This window comes from Leucopleurus acutus, assembly GCF_964270905.1.
Source record: "Leucopleurus acutus genome assembly, chromosome: 15".
Classification (NCBI taxonomy): domain Eukaryota; kingdom Metazoa; phylum Chordata; class Mammalia; order Artiodactyla; family Delphinidae; genus Leucopleurus; species Leucopleurus acutus.
Window position 1 is genome coordinate 8,869,568 of NC_139157.1, and position 17,447 is coordinate 8,887,014.

General features: G+C 44.0%; 1 protein-coding gene across 3 annotated transcripts in view; it reads right to left on the reverse strand.

Annotated features, from left to right (window-relative positions):
* SYTL3 (synaptotagmin like 3) overlaps positions 1-17,447 on the reverse strand; it is a gene marked incomplete at its 5' end in the record, with an annotated part of 78,364 nt that overhangs the window by 14,289 nt on the left and 46,628 nt on the right. For all 3 annotated transcript variants that reach the window (XM_082855965.1, XM_082855966.1, XM_082855964.1), the window contains 2 exons: positions 1,485-1,663; positions 14,210-14,344. In XM_082855965.1, the coding sequence (XP_082712091.1) occupies positions 1,485-1,663; positions 14,210-14,344 (314 nt within the window). The remainder of the gene's footprint in view (positions 1-1,484; positions 1,664-14,209; positions 14,345-17,447) is intronic.

The window sequence follows — 17,447 nt, forward strand, 5'->3', positions numbered from 1 at the left end:
GAAAACAGTATGGTAAAAGTGTTCCATGGTGGGGGGAAAAGAAAAGAAAGGCCAAAATGTGGTCCGTACCTTAAACCATGCACAGAAAATCAATTCCAGCTCTAATATGAAAGGATCTAAGTGGGAAAAAACTCTAATAGAAGAAAACAGAGAAGAACGTATTTATAACCTTCAGGTGGAATTCTCCTACAGACTCAAACAGCAGACATTTTAAAGGAAAAGAAGGATAAATTGGACATTAAATTCTTTATAAGAAAAGTCATCATAAACAATGTCAAAAACAAGTAAAGCTAAGAGAAGGCATGTGCAATATGTAGAACCAATGGAGAATTGTCTTGAAAATGGATTTTTAAAAAGCCAAACCCCTGGGCTTCCCTGGTGGCACAGTGGTTGAGAGTCCGCCTGCCGATGCAGGGGACGCGGATTCATGCCCCAGTCCGGGAGGATCCCACATGCCACGGAGCAGCTGCGCCCGTGAGCCATGGCCGCTGAGCCTGCGCGTCCGGAGCCTGTGCTCCGCAACGGGAGAGGCCACAGCAGTGAGAGGCCCGCGTACCGCCAAAAAAAAAAAAGCCAAACTCCTGTAAATAAATTTTTAAATGACAGACAATTCGACAGAAAATTGGACAAAAGATATGAAATGGGGAGTTCATAGAAGGGGAGTGTATCTTAAGTGATTAATTCATATATATAAGGTTGCTCATCTTTGTTATTAATCAGTGAGATGTGTGTTAAAATAATGAGACATTTCATATCTACCAACTGGAAAAAAAATTAATCTCTTTATGGATTGTGTGAGACAGGATTTTAATTTTATTTTTCCTACACGGAAAATCAGATTTCCCAGCACCATTTACTGAAGTTCATCTTTTCTGCATTGATTATTAATAGCCTTTTGATCATTTAAGTTCCCATGTATGCTAAGATCTGTATTTGGACTTTTGATTCTGCTCTATTGACCTCGTCTATCCTTGCATCCATAACACATTGTTGGAATTACTAAGCTTTTTTTTTTAAAATTTCATTTATTTTTGGCTGTGTTGGGTCTTCACTGCTGCACGCGGGCTTTCTCTAGTTGCGGTGAGTGGGGGCTACTCTTCGTTGCGGTGCGCGGGCTTCTCATTGCAGTGGCTTCTCTTGTTGTGAAGCACAGGCTCTAGGCGCGTGGGCTTCAGTAGTTGTGGCTCATGGGCTCTAGAGCACAGGCTCAGTAGTTGTGGCACACGAGCTTAGTTGCTCCGCGGCATGTGGGATCTTCCCGGGCCAGGGATCGAACCCGTGTCCCCTGCATTGGCAGGCGGATTCTCAACCACTGCGCCACTGGGGAAACCCTGAATTACTAAGCTTTATGATAATTCTTAACATGTCCTTTTATTTATATATATTTTTACAATTACCTTGGTTATTCTTGGACTCTCACTTTTCCATATGAACTTTAGAATCAATATGTCTATTATCATATGCCCAAACTTAGAGAAACTTACGGATTGCACTTTTTCTTCTTTTCCTCCCCATAGGCAAGGTTCTTACAGGCCTTGATGCATATTTCTAAAGAACGAGTTCTGAAGCAGTAGCGAATGGCAAGTTCTATCTCTCCAGTGACATTTGCGTTGTCAAAATTGCCCATCTCTGTACAAGTGCTGTTAATGCTAATTAAACTTCCCTGAAATCAAGAATGACAGATATAATGTTACTTCACAGTTAATCAATGTTTTTGCAGTTCTGCTTTCAAGATAGCAAATAAATCAAAATTTATACAGAGCATGCGTCCTGACTCATGGTAAGTTAGTAACACACCAGCCAGCTTGTACTTTGCAAAATAAGTTGCCACACACTCTGTCTCAAGGAGACGAGGAGTCCTCAGAAGGGCCTGTCTTGCCCAGATACGGTGTTTGCCTAGCAGTACGGGTTGCGCAGTCTCGTTCTTGAACACAGACCACTTGGGAGGCAGCAGACTATCTCCCGGGCAGTTCTGCAAGGCTAAATCTCCAAGGGCGGATAATAACCCCATGGCAGGAAGAGCCCTGGGGAGAGCAGCGCAGTGCCGGGGGCCGAAGAACCGGGATCAGAGGGTGCTGGACTCAGAGTCCAAGTGGGAAAATCAGTCCTGTTCTCACCGGGTTATGGTGAGGCATACATGGATGACAGTACGTACGATATGCAAAGACAACAATAAACTGTGTTTAAATTTTTAATGGGTCCCCAGAATGACCAACAGAACTACCACCGTAAGTTAGGGCACCCTAAGCTGAGGTGATGTGGAGAAGTAGCGCAAGTGACAGAACCAACCGCCTCATCACTGTTAAATTTGCTTAGGAATTTGCCACCCTGTGCGTGCAACCAATCTCAGTGACGACTCTATAGACAGAGGGAACCCCACGTGATTCCCACTTTCCCAACTGGCTCCTCGACACCGTAAAACATCCCGGAAACAAGCGAAGGAGAAAGCACGAGTCTCTCTCACTAGAGAGAGATCAAAACAAAACCAACTTGGAGGGCCCCGAACCTGAACTAGCTCATGCCAGGAACCCAACCACGTTCACCGCACCCAGTCACTGGCCCTGAAAAATGTTATCCACCAACAACACCCATGCAACTGTTGGGAGGGGAAACAGTTTTTAAATTTCACACACCCGGAAAGGCGTGGAGTGGTGAGACCGCACGAAAAGAGTGCAGACAGAAGGTGACGGGGGCGGGGGGGGGGGCGCTTGGCAAGAGGTGTGAGCTGCTTAAGAAAAGCTGAAGGTAGGTGTTAAAAGTTCCGATAATTAACCTGCACTCATCACGGGACTCCACCCCGGGCTACGTCGGACTAAACTGTACTACACCGACTCTTCTGCCAAGAACAAGCAGAAAACTGAATTGAACGACAAGCAGCTTGAAGGCACTGTAGAGCTACCGGGACCGCCAGGGTACCAGGGTCCACGATACCAAAGAGGCGCGCAGTCAGGGGAGCCTGACGTCCTGGCTGTGTTTCCCTCTGAGGCATCTGTCGGTAGGTGAGCAGTACAGGAGGAAAGGCTGTGAGGCTCCGGAGCTGGGCACAGTGACCAACCCAAGTGCTGGGGGCTGTGAAGGAGTACAGAACTTGAGGAGAAAAGGGAGACGCACTAGGTGAGAGTGACGCTCAAGGCTGCTTTTCCCCTCAAGGTCTTTGCTGAGTTGGAAGCCGATGCTAAGAGGCTGAGTAGTTTAAAAACACCTTTGGAAGTTTCACCTTACTAGAGAGAAGAAACGAGTTCAGGCCCACCACAGAGGAGGGGCCTGGTCAAAGTCCAGACCCTCAGCTGGGACCCCTCAAAGGCTTTCCTCCTGGGAGTCCAAGTGCCCTGGAAGCGGACCAGTCCTCCCAGAGGCTGAAACCCAGCTCTGAATGAGCTCAGTACCGGATGGGCAAAGACTCCTGGCCTCCACCCTCGCGGTGCGCTGGAGCAAAAGCAAGTCTCCCTGAAGGACGGTCACATCCCTCTCTCCCATTCGGCTGGAGCTCGAGGACAGCAGGGACCCTGCATGTTTCTGCCCTCTATCAACTCTCCAGCGCCAGCTCAGAGCCTGGCTCATGGTAAATCCTCAAGAAACATTTATGAAATGAATAAAGAAAGCGCATGAAGTATTTTCATTTAAAAAGTTGTCTCTGTAAATATTATGGCATGATGTGTTGTGTCCCTGTCCTGAAGGAGCAGTAGACTTGAGGTAAGAAGACTCGGGTGATAGTCCTGACCCTGGATGACTTTAGTTACATCCCTTAACTGCAGATTCCAGAGGGAAAATATTTTAAAATAAAACTACATGGGGACTTCCCTGGTGGTCCAGCGATAAGACTCTGCACTGCCAATGCAGGGGATCCGGGTTAGATCCCTGGTCTGGGAACTAAGTCCCACATGCTGTGTGGCATGGCCTAAAGATTTAAAAAAAACAAAAACAAAAACAAAAAAAGCAATAAAACCTATATGTAGGTACATCATAAAAAAATTGCTGAGAATCCAGGACAAAGAGAGAAAACTTAAAAGCAAAGGCAAAAAAGCTATGTTAACTTCCATGGAAGAAACAATAAGGGCAGGAGAGGGTGGGGTGCAAGCACTGCTGGGGAGACCGGCATCTTCTGTTCGGGTGGGGAAGGAGAGTCGTGTGGGTGCAGACTCTTTTGGTATCAGGAGGATTAGGGAATTCCAGGCTTGCTTTTTTTTTTTTTTTTTAAGAAGTGGGAAGGGAGGTTTATTTGTTAAGAATGAGGAAGAAACGTGGGGAGAAGTTTTGAAAAGAGGTTTAAAACGACCGAAGAAGGTGTGAAAATGATTGTTGTGAGAGCAGAAACCTGAGTCGCCCAGAGAAACGCATCAGGATGGCTGGCACTGTGCGTGCATTTGGAGCTGGTGACACAACAGGGCAGACCTAGTCCCATGCACTCACACTGGGCATTAGGTCTGCCCTACTGTGTGCACAGCGGTGCAGGTGCAGGTACAGAGAAGGTGCACAGCTGGCTCATCTAGCTTGGCGTCCAGAATTAGAAAGCATCCAGGAAGCACTAAAAGTACTCATCCTTCATTTTATAAGATAAGCAGAGGTCAAGACAGGTTGAGAACACATTCATAGTAGGGGACATTAACACCCCACTTTCTCCAATGGACAGATCATCCAAAATGAAAATAAATAAGGAAACACAAGCTTTAAATGACACATTAAACAAGATGGACTTAACTGATATTTACAGGACGTTCCATCCAAAAACAGCAGAATACACTTTCTTCTCAAGTGCTCATGGAACATTCTCCAGGATAGAGCATATCTTGGGTCACAAATCAAGCCTTAGTAAATTTAAGAAAATTGATATCGTATCAAGTATCTTTTCCAACCACAACGCTATGAGACTAGATATCAATTAAAGGAAAAAAAATTGTAAAAAATACAAATATATGGAGGCTAAACAATACACTACTTAATAACCAAGAGATCACTGAAGAAATCAAAGAGGAAATGAAAAAATACCTACAAACAAATGACAATGAAAACATGACGACCCAAAACCTATGGGATGCAGTAAAAGCAGTTCTAAGAGGGAAGTTTACAGCAATACAATCCTACCTCAAGAAACAAGAATCATCTCAAATAAACAACCTAACCTTACACACCTAAAGCAATTAGAGAAAGAGGAACAAAAAACCCAAAGTTAGCAGAAGGAAAGAAATCATAAAGATCAGATCAGAAATAAATGAAAAAGAAATGAAGGAAACAATAGCAAAGATCAATAAAACTAAAAGCTGGTTCTTTGAGAAGATACACAAAATTGATAAACTATTAGCCAGACTCATCAGGAAAAAAAGGGAGAGGACTCAAATCAACAGAACTAGAAATGAAAAATGAGAAGTAACAACTGACACTGCAGACATACAAAGGACCACTGGAGATTACTAGAAGCAACTATATGCCAATAAAATGGGACAACCTGGAAGAAATGGACACATTCTTTGAAAAGCACAACCTTCTGAGACTGAACCAGGAAGAAATAGAAAACATAAACAGACCAATCACAAGCACTTAAATTGAGACTGTGATTAAAAATCTTCCAACAAACAAAAGCCCAGGACCAGATGGCTTCACAGGCGAATTCTAACCAACATTTTGAGAAGAGCTAACACCTATCCTTCTCAAACTCTTCCAAAATATAGCAGAGAGAGGAACACTCCCAAACTCATTCTACAAGGCCACCATCACCCTGATACCAAAACCACACAAAGATGTCACAAAGAAATATCAGGCCAATATCACTGATGAACATAGAAGCAAAAACCCTCAACAAAATACTAGCAAACTGAATGAACCAGCACATTAAAAGGATCATACACCCTGATCAAGTGGGGTTTATCCCAGGAATGCAAGGATTCTTCAATATACGCAAATCAATCGATGTGATAAACCATATTAACAAACTGAAGGAGAAAAACCAGATGATCACTTCAATAGATGCAGAAAAGGCTTTTGACAAAATTCAACACCGATTTATGATAAAAACCCTCCAGAAAGTAGGCATAGAGGGAACTTACCTCAACATAATAAAGGCCATATATGACAAACCCACAGCCAACATTGTTCTCAATGGTGAAAAACTGAAACCATTTCCACTAAGATCAGGAACAAGACAAGGTTGTCCACTCTCACCATTATTATTCAACATAGTTTTGGAAGTTCTAGCCACAGCAATCAGAGAAAAAAAAGAAATAAAAGGAATCCAAGTTGGAAAAGAAGTAAAGCTGTCACTGTTTGCAGATGACATGATACTATACATAGAGAATCCTAAAGATGCCACCAGAAAACTACTAGAGCTAATCAATGAATTTGGTAAAGTAGCAGGACACAAAATTAGTGCACAGAAATCTCTGGCATTCCTATACACTAATGATGAAAAATCTGAAAGTGAAATCAAGAAAACACTCCCATTTACCATTGTAACAAAAAGAATAAAATACCTAGGAATAAACCTACCTAAGGAGACAAAAGAGCTGTATGCAGAAAATTATAAGACACTGATGAAAGAAATTAAAGATGATACAAACAGATGGAGAGATATACCATGTTCTTGGATTGGAAGAAGCAACACTGTGAAAATGACTATACTACCCAAAGCAATCTACACATTCAATGCAATCCCTATCAAACTACCAATGGCATTTTTCACAGAACTAAAACAAAAAATTTTACAATTTGTATGGAAACACAAAAGACTCCGAATAGCCAAAGCAATTTTGAGAAAGAAAAACGGAGCTGGAGGAATCAGGCTCCCAGGCTTCAGACTGTACTGCAAAGCTACAGTAATCAAGACAGTATGGTATTGGCATAAAAACAGAAATATAGATCAATGGAACAGGACAGAAAGCCCAGAGATAAACCCACACACATATGGTCACCTTATTTTTGATAAAGGAGGCAAGAATATACAATGGAGAAAAGACAGCCTCTTCAATAAGTGGTGCTGGGAAAACTGGACAGCTACATGTAAAAGAATGAAATTAGAACAGTCCCCAACACCACACACAAAAAAATAAACTCAAAATGGATTAAAGACCTAAATGTAAGGCCAGACACTATAAAACTCTTAGACGAAAACATAGGCAGAACACTCTATGACATAAATCACAGCAAGATCCTTTTTGACCCACCTCCTAGAGAAATGGAAATAAAAACAAAAATAAACAAATGGGACCTAATGAAACTTAAAAGCTTTTGCACAGCATGGAAACCATAAACAAGACAAAAAGACAACCCTCAGAATGGGAGAAAATATTTGCAAATGAAGCAACTGACAAAGGACTAATCTCCAAAATTTACAAGCAGCTCATGCAGCTCAATATCAAAAAAAAAAACAAACAAACAACCCAATCCAAAAATAGGCAGAAGACCTAAATAGACATTTCTCCAAAGAAGATATACAGATTGCCAACAAACACATGAAAGGATGCTCAACACTAATCATTAGAGAAATGCAAATCAAAACTACAATGAGGTATCACCTCACACCAGTCAGAATGGCCATCATTTAAACATCTACAAACAATGAATGCTGGAGAGGGTGTGGAGAAAAGGGAACCCTCTTGCACTGTTGGTGGGAATGTAAATTGATACAGCCACTATGGAGAACAGTATGGAGGTTCCTTAAAAACCTAAAAATAGAACTACCATATGACACAGCAATCCCACTACTGGGCATATACCCTGAGAAAAACCATAATTCAAAGAGTCATGTACCACAATGTTCACTGCAGCACTATTTACTATAGCCAGCACATGGAAGCAACCTAAGTGTCCATCGACAGATGAATGGATAAAGAAGATGTAGCACATATATACAATGGAATATTACTCAGCTATAAAAAGAAATGAAATTGAGTTATTTGTAGTGAGGTGGATGGACCAAGAATCTGTCATACAGAGTGAAGTAAGTCCGAAAGAGAAAAGCAAATACCGTATGTTAACACATATATATGGAATCTAAAAAAAAAAAAGGCTATGAAGAACCTAGGGGCAGGACAGGAATAAAGACGCAGATGTAGAGAATGGACTTGAGGACACGGGGAGGGGGAAGGGTAAGCTGGGATGAAGTGAGAGAGTAGCATGGATTAATATATACTACCAAATGTAAAATAGATAGCTAGTGGGAAGCAGCCTCATAGCACAGGGAGATCAGCTCGGTGCTCTGAGACCACCTAGAGGGATGGGATAGGGAGGGTGGGAGGGAGACGCAAGAGCGAGGAGATATGGAGCTATATGTATATGTATAGCTGATTCACTCTGTTATAAAGCAGAAACTAACACACCATTGTAAAGCAATTAGACTCCAATAAAGATGTTTAAAAAAAAAAAGGTTGAGACCCACCCAAAAACTGCAGGGCAAATCAGAAGTAGAGCTGGAAGCGGGCCTTTGTTCTTATCCCTTGGGCCATCGACTAATGGTAGTGTCTCCCGAGTAATTCAACTGCTATCTGCTTGGCCAGGGAAAGTGCAGCCTCAGATAATGAGAGGACTGCAGAGCACGTCCTTTGGTCTACCGCATTCCCTCAGAGATAACTTAGGACTTCACCACCACTGCCCTGGGACGGTTTTTTCTGCTTCTATTTTCCCTGTAGACAGAGCAGGATCTTCAAGCAAGTTGAACCTTTGAGCAGCAAATGGGGTTAATCAAGAGGTCCCAGCCCAGAAGAACAACTAAGAACTCAGCCTGACTTTTATTAGAGCCATGGGCTCTGTCTGGTTGTGAAAGAAAAGTGAATCTGAGCAAAAGCGACGGAGAACTACTTTAGTCAGGCAGGGAGCATTCAGTGACTTTCTCTGAAGGTCACGAGTTATCTATTATAACCGTAAGCAAGGCCTGATGCCCTTTGATTTTACAAAAGCAGACATCAAGGAAAGTCAACTGAAACCCAGCTATACTAAAAATACATAAATAAATCTTGATCCACAAGAGCACGCGGAGAGCATTACTGCAGGGAGGTCAGATGGCCGCTGTTTATCAACGTTTACGCATAATACATAAATGTTTTTGAAACCTCAAAGTTCTTTGATAATTGCAATATTGTTTTCAAACAAACATGGTCGAACCTTAAATATTATAGCATTCAGATGATGTTTTTGAGAGATAGACCTCTAAGAGGTCACTTCAATATAATTGTCTTTTACTCTGGTTTTCGCTCTTAATAAAAAATAGATTAATATGAGTATATAGCTAAATACAATACTCTTTTTTAAAAAGTCACCGCAACCAGAGATGTTCAGAAATACTAAAGGAAAGGGGAAGTTTCCAAAACCCCAATGAGTGCTGTGAGCAGGGGCAGTGAACGCTTTGAGCCGCTCCCCACTTAGTAGTGGCCCAAATGCCACATCTCAAATCGATGTTTAAGAGAAACAACTAGGGAGTTGGATTGTTACTTCAAAGATTAAAAACCCTTCCATCATCCAAGCTCCTGCCCATCCATGTGCAAGGAACTCCGATGTGTATGCCCGGCACGTGGTCACTTCACCAGTCACAGTGTCTTCACTGTCAGGGAAAATGCCAGCTGCATGAAAACATGGACATAAATGCATTCCTTTTGAGATTTTTTAAAACACAGAAGTGAAGGCAAAATGGAAACTCAGACAGGAACTCTAATGATTTTTCCCCCCAGGGAATCACTAAAAAATTACCACTCTACCAAGTTCTAGCTCCTAACGACTGGAGGGTTTTTTTTTTGGTTTTTTTGTACGTCTTTTTTTTAAAAAAACACGAATTGGGGTTTTTCTTCTCACAAACACATGTTTATGGAGAAGATACAGAAACTACAGATAAGACAAAACAATATTTAATAAAAAAGCATAAGCCCACCATCCTCAACCTCTTGGTATAATCCTTTCAGTTGTTTTACAGTGTCTACAGTATAATCATTTTGTTTTTATAAATATGGGCTACTATATACTATTTTGTAACTTGATATCTTTGTTTATCAATTTCCACATTAACATTCTTTAACCACATTATTTTTAATAGTTGCAAGGTATTCCTCTGAATAAATGCACCATCATCTATTTAACCATTGCCCTATGTTAGACATTTCTGGCTATTTTCAATGTTTCAAAATTTAAGAAGATTATAAACAATGCTGTCTTTGACATCCACATATACACAGTTCTGGCAACGTTCATGATGATTCTTAAAGAATATTTCCTGTAACTAAAATATCTGGATTAAAGAGAACATGCATTTTAAAGCCTTTGATGTGCATCGCTGGTTGCCCTCCAGTTCACCGCAGCAGTTCACATGAACACCTGCCTCTCCCACGTGCTGGCCAGCAGTAAAGCGTGCCACTTTTTTTGTCTTAAGATTTTTTTTTTTTTGATGTGGACCATTTTTTTTTTAAGTCTTTATTGAATTTGTTACGGTATTTCTTCTGTTTTGGTTTTTTGGCTATGGGGCATGTGGGATCTTAGTTTCCCGACCAGGGATCGAACCCACACCCCCTGCACTGGAAGGCGAAGTCTTAACCACTGGACTGCCAAGGAAGTTCCTGTGTCACTTTTTAAATTTGCTAAAATGGTCCCCAAATAGCACTTGCTTTAATTTCGTACTCATTTAACTACTCAGGAAGTTGAGTGTTTCCCCTATTTATTGCCCATCTGTATTCCTACTTTTGTAATAAGCAGAGACTTGATAAGCTTTTTCTAGCCTCAACTTCCTGTTTCTCAGAGAATATAAGTGTCTCTCAGAAGAGAAGGCAACATCTTTGGGCAAGAAACAAAACATATTTGCTTTGTGGGAGTTTAGTTTCCTTAAACAAACACTGCTTCAGACTAAGGGGAACAGGTTCGGATTGAATATGTAATAATTCAATCTCATGGTGATAAATGTTCAGGGCACAAATCAGAGAAGAGTTTAGAAGAAAGGGAGTTGAGAGAGCCGGGTTGAATTTGCACTATAGTTTGGAGGTACTTCCCTAAGAAACAGTCTGAGTAAGATGCATACACTCGCCACATCCTCTTACCCGAGCATCCTTCCCGACGACTCTGAAAGATCTTCTAGCTGTGGATCAGCCCCAAGTGAGCAGAGCTGAACCAGGGTGTGGGGGGCAGTTTAAGAGTTCAGCAACTCCCCTGGGATAAGACAGAAGACCTGGGTTTTGACTCACAGTCAGAGTTCTGCAGTGACTGCGTGACCTTAGCAAGTTATGTAACCTCCATGAGCCTCAGTTTTCCCATTTGTGAAATGGGATAATAGCATTTATTATTATCCCATTTCCATGGACAAGATCGTTGTGAGAATGATTGGGAGGCGAAGCTCCTAGCTCTGCAGTTAGCACACAGTAGGCTTTCAATAATAGCTCTGATAGGAATGAATCCAACCATGTCACAAATATTTATTGAGTGCCACTGAAGGGTCAGGCACCGCGCTGGGCACCTGGGTATTACAGCAAATGATAAACCACAGGTAAGCTAATTATATAGCTGTAGAAGGTGATAAGAATGAACAGAGAGCAGGTGAAGGCAAGGCGGGCAGGGCAGGGGGTAGACCTCCTGAGAAGGTGACTTTGGAGCAAAGACTTGGAGGGAGGGAGGGAGGGAGGAAGCCTGGTGCCTGGGAGAGGAACCACCCCAGGAATGCCCGGGGCAGGCATGAGTCTGGCTGTTCTAGGACCAGTGCCACTGAGCGGAATGAGCAAGGGGGCAGGTGTGGACGGTGCGCAGCTCGTGCAGGGCCCCGTGGAGCACTGTGGGGCGGATCCTAGCCCATGTCCCTGCCGCTGCATTGGTTTCTGGGCCTTGAAGGAGCTTAGAGGCCAGTCTAGCGGACTGTGCACAGTTTGGGCTCCCTGGGAGGAGGGTTGAGCCTCATCCTCCCGGATCAGCCTTATAAAGGCTCAAGCTAGCTGGAGTCTTTGGAGCCCGTATGTTACCTGGGGGGGAAGCAAACCTTCCCACGGATCTCAGAGAGGCTCCCAGAGGCCACTCCTATGCTTCGCCTGTCTGTACCCACCACGGGGTTCAACCCTAGGACAGAACGTTCTGGAGCCGCCCTTGCTTACTTCCCCATCGGGGAAGCATTTCCTCAGTGCTTTCACCTTTCTCAACTATTCTCCACTATAAACACCGAGGAAGGTGCTGAGTCATCCTCCAACACCAGCGCTCCGAGATACCACCCCAGACCCTCATGACCTTAGGGCATCCAAGAAGCGGAGGGTAACTCCGTCTGGCTCTGCTAGGACCGCTGTGCGAACCAGGACAGGAGGCTGCCCTCAGCACGAGTTGGGAAGGGCGCACGAGAGGAGCTGTGTGAACTGAACAGCTACTGCCTTGGACAGCACAGTCCTAGACTGTTCAAGAATCCTTAACAAACACCATACTTTACTCGGGTTTGAAACTGCCAGGGCTCAACCTGTGTGTTTCTGAAACCTCACCGTGCCTATGAATCTCCTAGGGCTCTTGTTAAATCGTAGGTTCGGACACCAGCAGGCCTCGGGTAAGGCTGGAGATTCTGGTTTCTGACAAGCGCCCAGGTGGCGCCAGTGCTGCTGGGTCCCACATTCTGAGTAGTGAGTGTGCAGAGCAGGGGTCTTCATGGAGGCAGGACCACCCACAGGAGACAGTGGCTGGAGCCAACAGATGGGCTGGAGCTGCTGGCATTTAGTGCATTGAATCAAGGATGTCAGCTATTCTTCAAGGTCTAGCCTGCTTCTGCCATGACTTCTGAATACTCGGCTGGACATTCGTGGAGATTGGGGAAGTCTGTCTGACGTGCACACCATGTTCCACTAAAACGCAACCCCAAGGAACAGAAAGGTTAAAGTACTAGCTCTGGACCACACTCCTTGCCACTAAAGGAGCTGGAAGGTGAACCAAGACGTTGGTTTCTAGAAGCTGAGTTCTTAACCACTGTATTACGCCACGGAATATGAGCATTCATTTGATTCCCAAGGCAATCCAGTGAAAGGAACAACTCTTCAGACTTCCCTGGCGGTCCAGGGGTTAAGGCTCCACGCTTCTAATGCAGGGGGCGCCGGTTCGATCCCTGGTTGGGGAACTAGGATCCCACATGCTGTGCGGTATTGCCAAAAAAAAAAAAAGAACAACTTTGAATCCATCTCCTTGATGAGGACTCTGAAGTTTAGGGAGTCCTTACGATTGTTTAAGATCATTGAATAAGTCAAAGACCCATGACTGTAACTGAAGCCTCACGGCCCCTCACCCAAGGCTCCACCTAACATATCAAGCACATATCACACGTTTAGGCACAGAGTAAACATTCATTCAATGTTTTTGAATAATGAATAAAGTAATAAAAAGGCCTGCCTATGAACAGACACTACATTTAAAACACCACAGGGCAATCTCAAAAAAAAAAAAAAAAGAAGAGCAAAGTTGGAGGACTTTACTCAACTTCAAGACTTCCTACAAAGCTACAGTAATCATGTCAGTGTGGCCTTGGCATAAGGACAAAGAGATCATTGGAGCACGATAGAGAACTAGGAAAACATCCACATTTATATGGTCATTTGATTTTTAACAAAGACACCAAAGTCAATGGAAAAATGAGTCTTTTTTTTTTTTTTTAAATGGTGCTGGAGGGGACTTGCCCGGTGGTCCAGTGGTTAAGACTCTGCACTTCCACTGCAGGGGGGTGCAGGTTCGATCCCTGGTTGGGGAACTAAGATCCCACATGCCACGAGACGTGGCCAAAATAAATAAAATAATAAATGGTGCTGGAATAACTGTGTATTCATATGGGGAAAAATGAACCTCAGTCTGTACCTTACACCATTCACAAAAAGGAATGAGCTGGAGCATGGACCACACATAAAAGCTAAACTTTTATAAAGTTTCTAGAAGAAAACATAGGAGAATATCTTCATGACTTATGGGTAGATAAGACAGAGAAGTAACCATGAAAGAAAAATCTGACGAATAAGACTTCATCAAGACTAAACACTTCTCATCCAAAGACACCACTACTTATTATTAATTACTCTCTGTATGAATGAAAATGTTCACAATAAGATGTAAAAAAGAAAACCACCATCAGAGTACAGCAAGGCTTTTCCCAGCTCTCAAGCTAAGCAAGATATCACCTCTGCGCTCTATGTTACGCTCCAGTTTACCCCACAAGACAACAGGGCACTCGTGTCGCCTAACAATCCAATTTGACGTCATGGCAACAATCACACGTTGCGTGTCAAGGATATCAGACAAGACTCACGTGTCTCAAGCCTCCTGAGAATAAAGTGTTGGGCGCTGGACTGGATGAGATACCCTCTTGCTTCAAAACAGGGCTAGTAGGGCATCTGGGACTCTCTTGATTAAGAGGATTCAAAATATCTGGTGCACTGACCTTCTGAAAAAGAAAACAGAGAATTAGCATAGTACAGTCTGCATCCCAGTTTGAGTTTGTTCAAATATGATGACTTCAGCAAGCATGGCCTGCATGTCACTAATATGCAAACTTCCGGGTGCTGAGTAAGAGGCCACACTTCCATTTGGATAAATGCCTACACACACGGGGCCCCAAGACAGACATCACCAAGCTTTGGGACATTCATGAACAGTGATGGGTGGGTTACTTATGGATTAGTACAAGTCTTAAAGAAACTGATGTCCACGTTTGACCTTATTAATGATGCAGGCATTTAATCACATGAAATATAGTATTCAGCCTGACAGCCTCTAATGTGCTCATAAAAAAAGGAAAAAAAATCAAAATATGTCTCTAAATTTTATAAAAATATTTTTTTAATAGTTGGCACTTATATAACATGTACATCTTGTGCTTTCTAATATGGTAGCCACTATCCACATGGGGCTATTTAAATTCCAATCAGTTAAAATCAAATAAAACAAATTCAACTCCTTGGTTACACTAGACACATTTCAAGTGCTCAGTAACCACATGTGGCAGTGGCAGGAAAGTTCTGTCAGACAGCGCTAGTACAGAGCAGGGAGGTAAACCTCATCCTGGTCGAAAAGACAAAGTTTCCAAATCGAGACTTTAGGTTTTGACATTGGGTTGGAAGTAGAACTTGGAAATATAAACAGCTGCACTATGGTCATAATTTTCAGGAATAAAAAGCTAAGACTATTACAGAACAAATGAAAGACGTGATTACCTCTAGATTATTTTCATGCTCTCAATTCCCAGAACTCAACTCAATTCTATCAGACATTTGTTAAGCAACACTCTATTCAATGTGCCGCTGCTCTACGTCCTGGGAGTGGGAAGAAGCTGGGGTGGGGCGGGAAGGAGGAGAAGATGCTTGTCTGCCCTCCACAGGCTCACTAGCTCATCAGAAATACGCACCATTAAAATGGAAGTATGAGCCACGTCAACGGGAAAGAGTGGGAGGCCTTATGCAGAAGAGGCACCTGGGATGGTCTTCAGTGGGAGTGTGACCTGAGTGGGTTTCAAGGGCTGGCTGGGGAAAGACCCAAAGGTAAGGCATCCCGAGTGGAGGGGCTGTCGTGATGGTCAGGTATGGAGCATGTTTCTAGACCTGCTAGAGGCCAAAGCAACTGCAGAGACGCAAGAGGCCTGGCAGAGACTCGGACGCGAGATCACACACGCACAGTGATGCGTGATGTCGTCCAGAGGACAGGTAGCTCGGGGACACTAAAGCGTGGGCACAGGGGAGGAGACATAGGGCTGGAGGAGCCGGAGATCCAAAGGGAGGATTTCAGAAATGAAGGTGTTAGAAAAGGTTTTTCGTATAGTTCAAAAGCCCGTGTGCTACACCTACTGAAGTCTGCGCACCTAGAGCCCGTGCTCCGCAGCAAGAGAAGCCACCGCAACGAGAAGCCCGTGCACCGCCACAAACAGTGTCCCCCGCTCGCTGCAACTAAAGAAAGCCCGTGCGTAGCAACGAAGACCCAACACAGCCAAACATAAATAAATTTAAGAAGTATTAAAAAAATAAAGATGTACTCTTCATACTCCAACCCTATAATTATTTAGCATTTATAGATCATGCCACGATTACTGAGTACGTTATAAACATTTGGCTAAATTTCTCTTTGAAACAGCCATATCCTCAAGTGGGGAGAAAGAATGGCTACAAAGTCATGAGCACGTCCTGCCAAGCGTGTGGTGGTGAAGTGGCCACACACTGGACAGAGGGTCTACACAGTGGAGGCTCTCTAGCCACGGCCCCCCCAGTTCGTCCTCACTTCTACCCTTGAGCACCACCAGCCCTTCAGAGAACCCTGCACTCGTCCACAGGCCCATTCCACTGCACTGCAGCCCGGGAGGGTGATACCACAGACGCCACGTTACGTCAGCTCCAGAACGGCAGGAGCTATACCTACAGATACTTGGGATGCCCCAGCGTGTGGCACATGACGCCAGAAGTGGGAACCGTGCCAGTCTGCAAACGTTGCTGGCATCTCCTGGCAGGCATTACAGGAATGGTCCCTAGAGCAGGCTCCACCTGGCCCTGCCACCCTGACCACGTTCCCTCTGGGTCATCTCTCAGCCCCAGAATCCCCATCTTTAATGGGACAGTAACAGCACAGACCTCACAGGGTTCTTTAAGGATTGAAAAAGTTAATTTGTCCTCCTACGTGGGGCGTGTAATGAAGAGGTTAAGAGTTTAGAATCGTACAAACCTGGGTTCTGTTCCTAGCTCCACCTTTTACAAGCTATTGCTATGAGACAAGGTGGGTAACCTCTCACTAAAACTCAGGTTCTAGATCTTTACCATGGGAGTAACTTTGTAAGTATGAAATGTAATAAAGTAGGTGACAAACGCTCCATCGTGCCCAGAACACGGTGCCGCCTAAACGCACACTGACCCTCTCCTCCATCCACTGATTCAGGGACAGCAGGTCGGGCGGTGGAGACGACAGGAACTCACACTTGTCTGCACCTGAGGGTCTCAAAGACCTTCCGCATACACATCACGCACTCTCCAAGCCCTGCTCTTACAGTGAGGTCCGAGGACCGTGGCAGCATTGCCTGCTCACCGGCGAGTGCCTTAGAAACACACCTGAGATCCTGCATCTCACGCCCATCCCAGATCTACCGACTCGGAATCTGTATTTCAACAAGATCCCCAAGTGACCCACATACGCGTTAAAGTGGAGAACTGCTGCTCCAGAGTTCGCCCTCCAAACTAAGACTACCCACCATTTCTGGTTATGTCACCAGGCCCATGTGACAATCTCCCTAAGCCTCAGTAAGTGTAAACAGGGTCACATGCACTACCCACCTCGAGGGGTGGTGTGAGGGTAAAAAGAGAGCCCAGGTAAAGCTTTTAGCAAGAGCCTGGCGCATAGTAACAAGTGCTGGTAATTTAGGTTTATATTTAGATAACTTAGGTAGCAGTTTAGCTGCTATGTTATCTCAGGGCATCTTTACAAGATCACTGTGCTGCTCTGGGCAGAACAGGTATTATCACCTTCATTCCCTGGGGGGAGGGGGGCAGGGGGTATTCGGAGGCTCAGGGAGT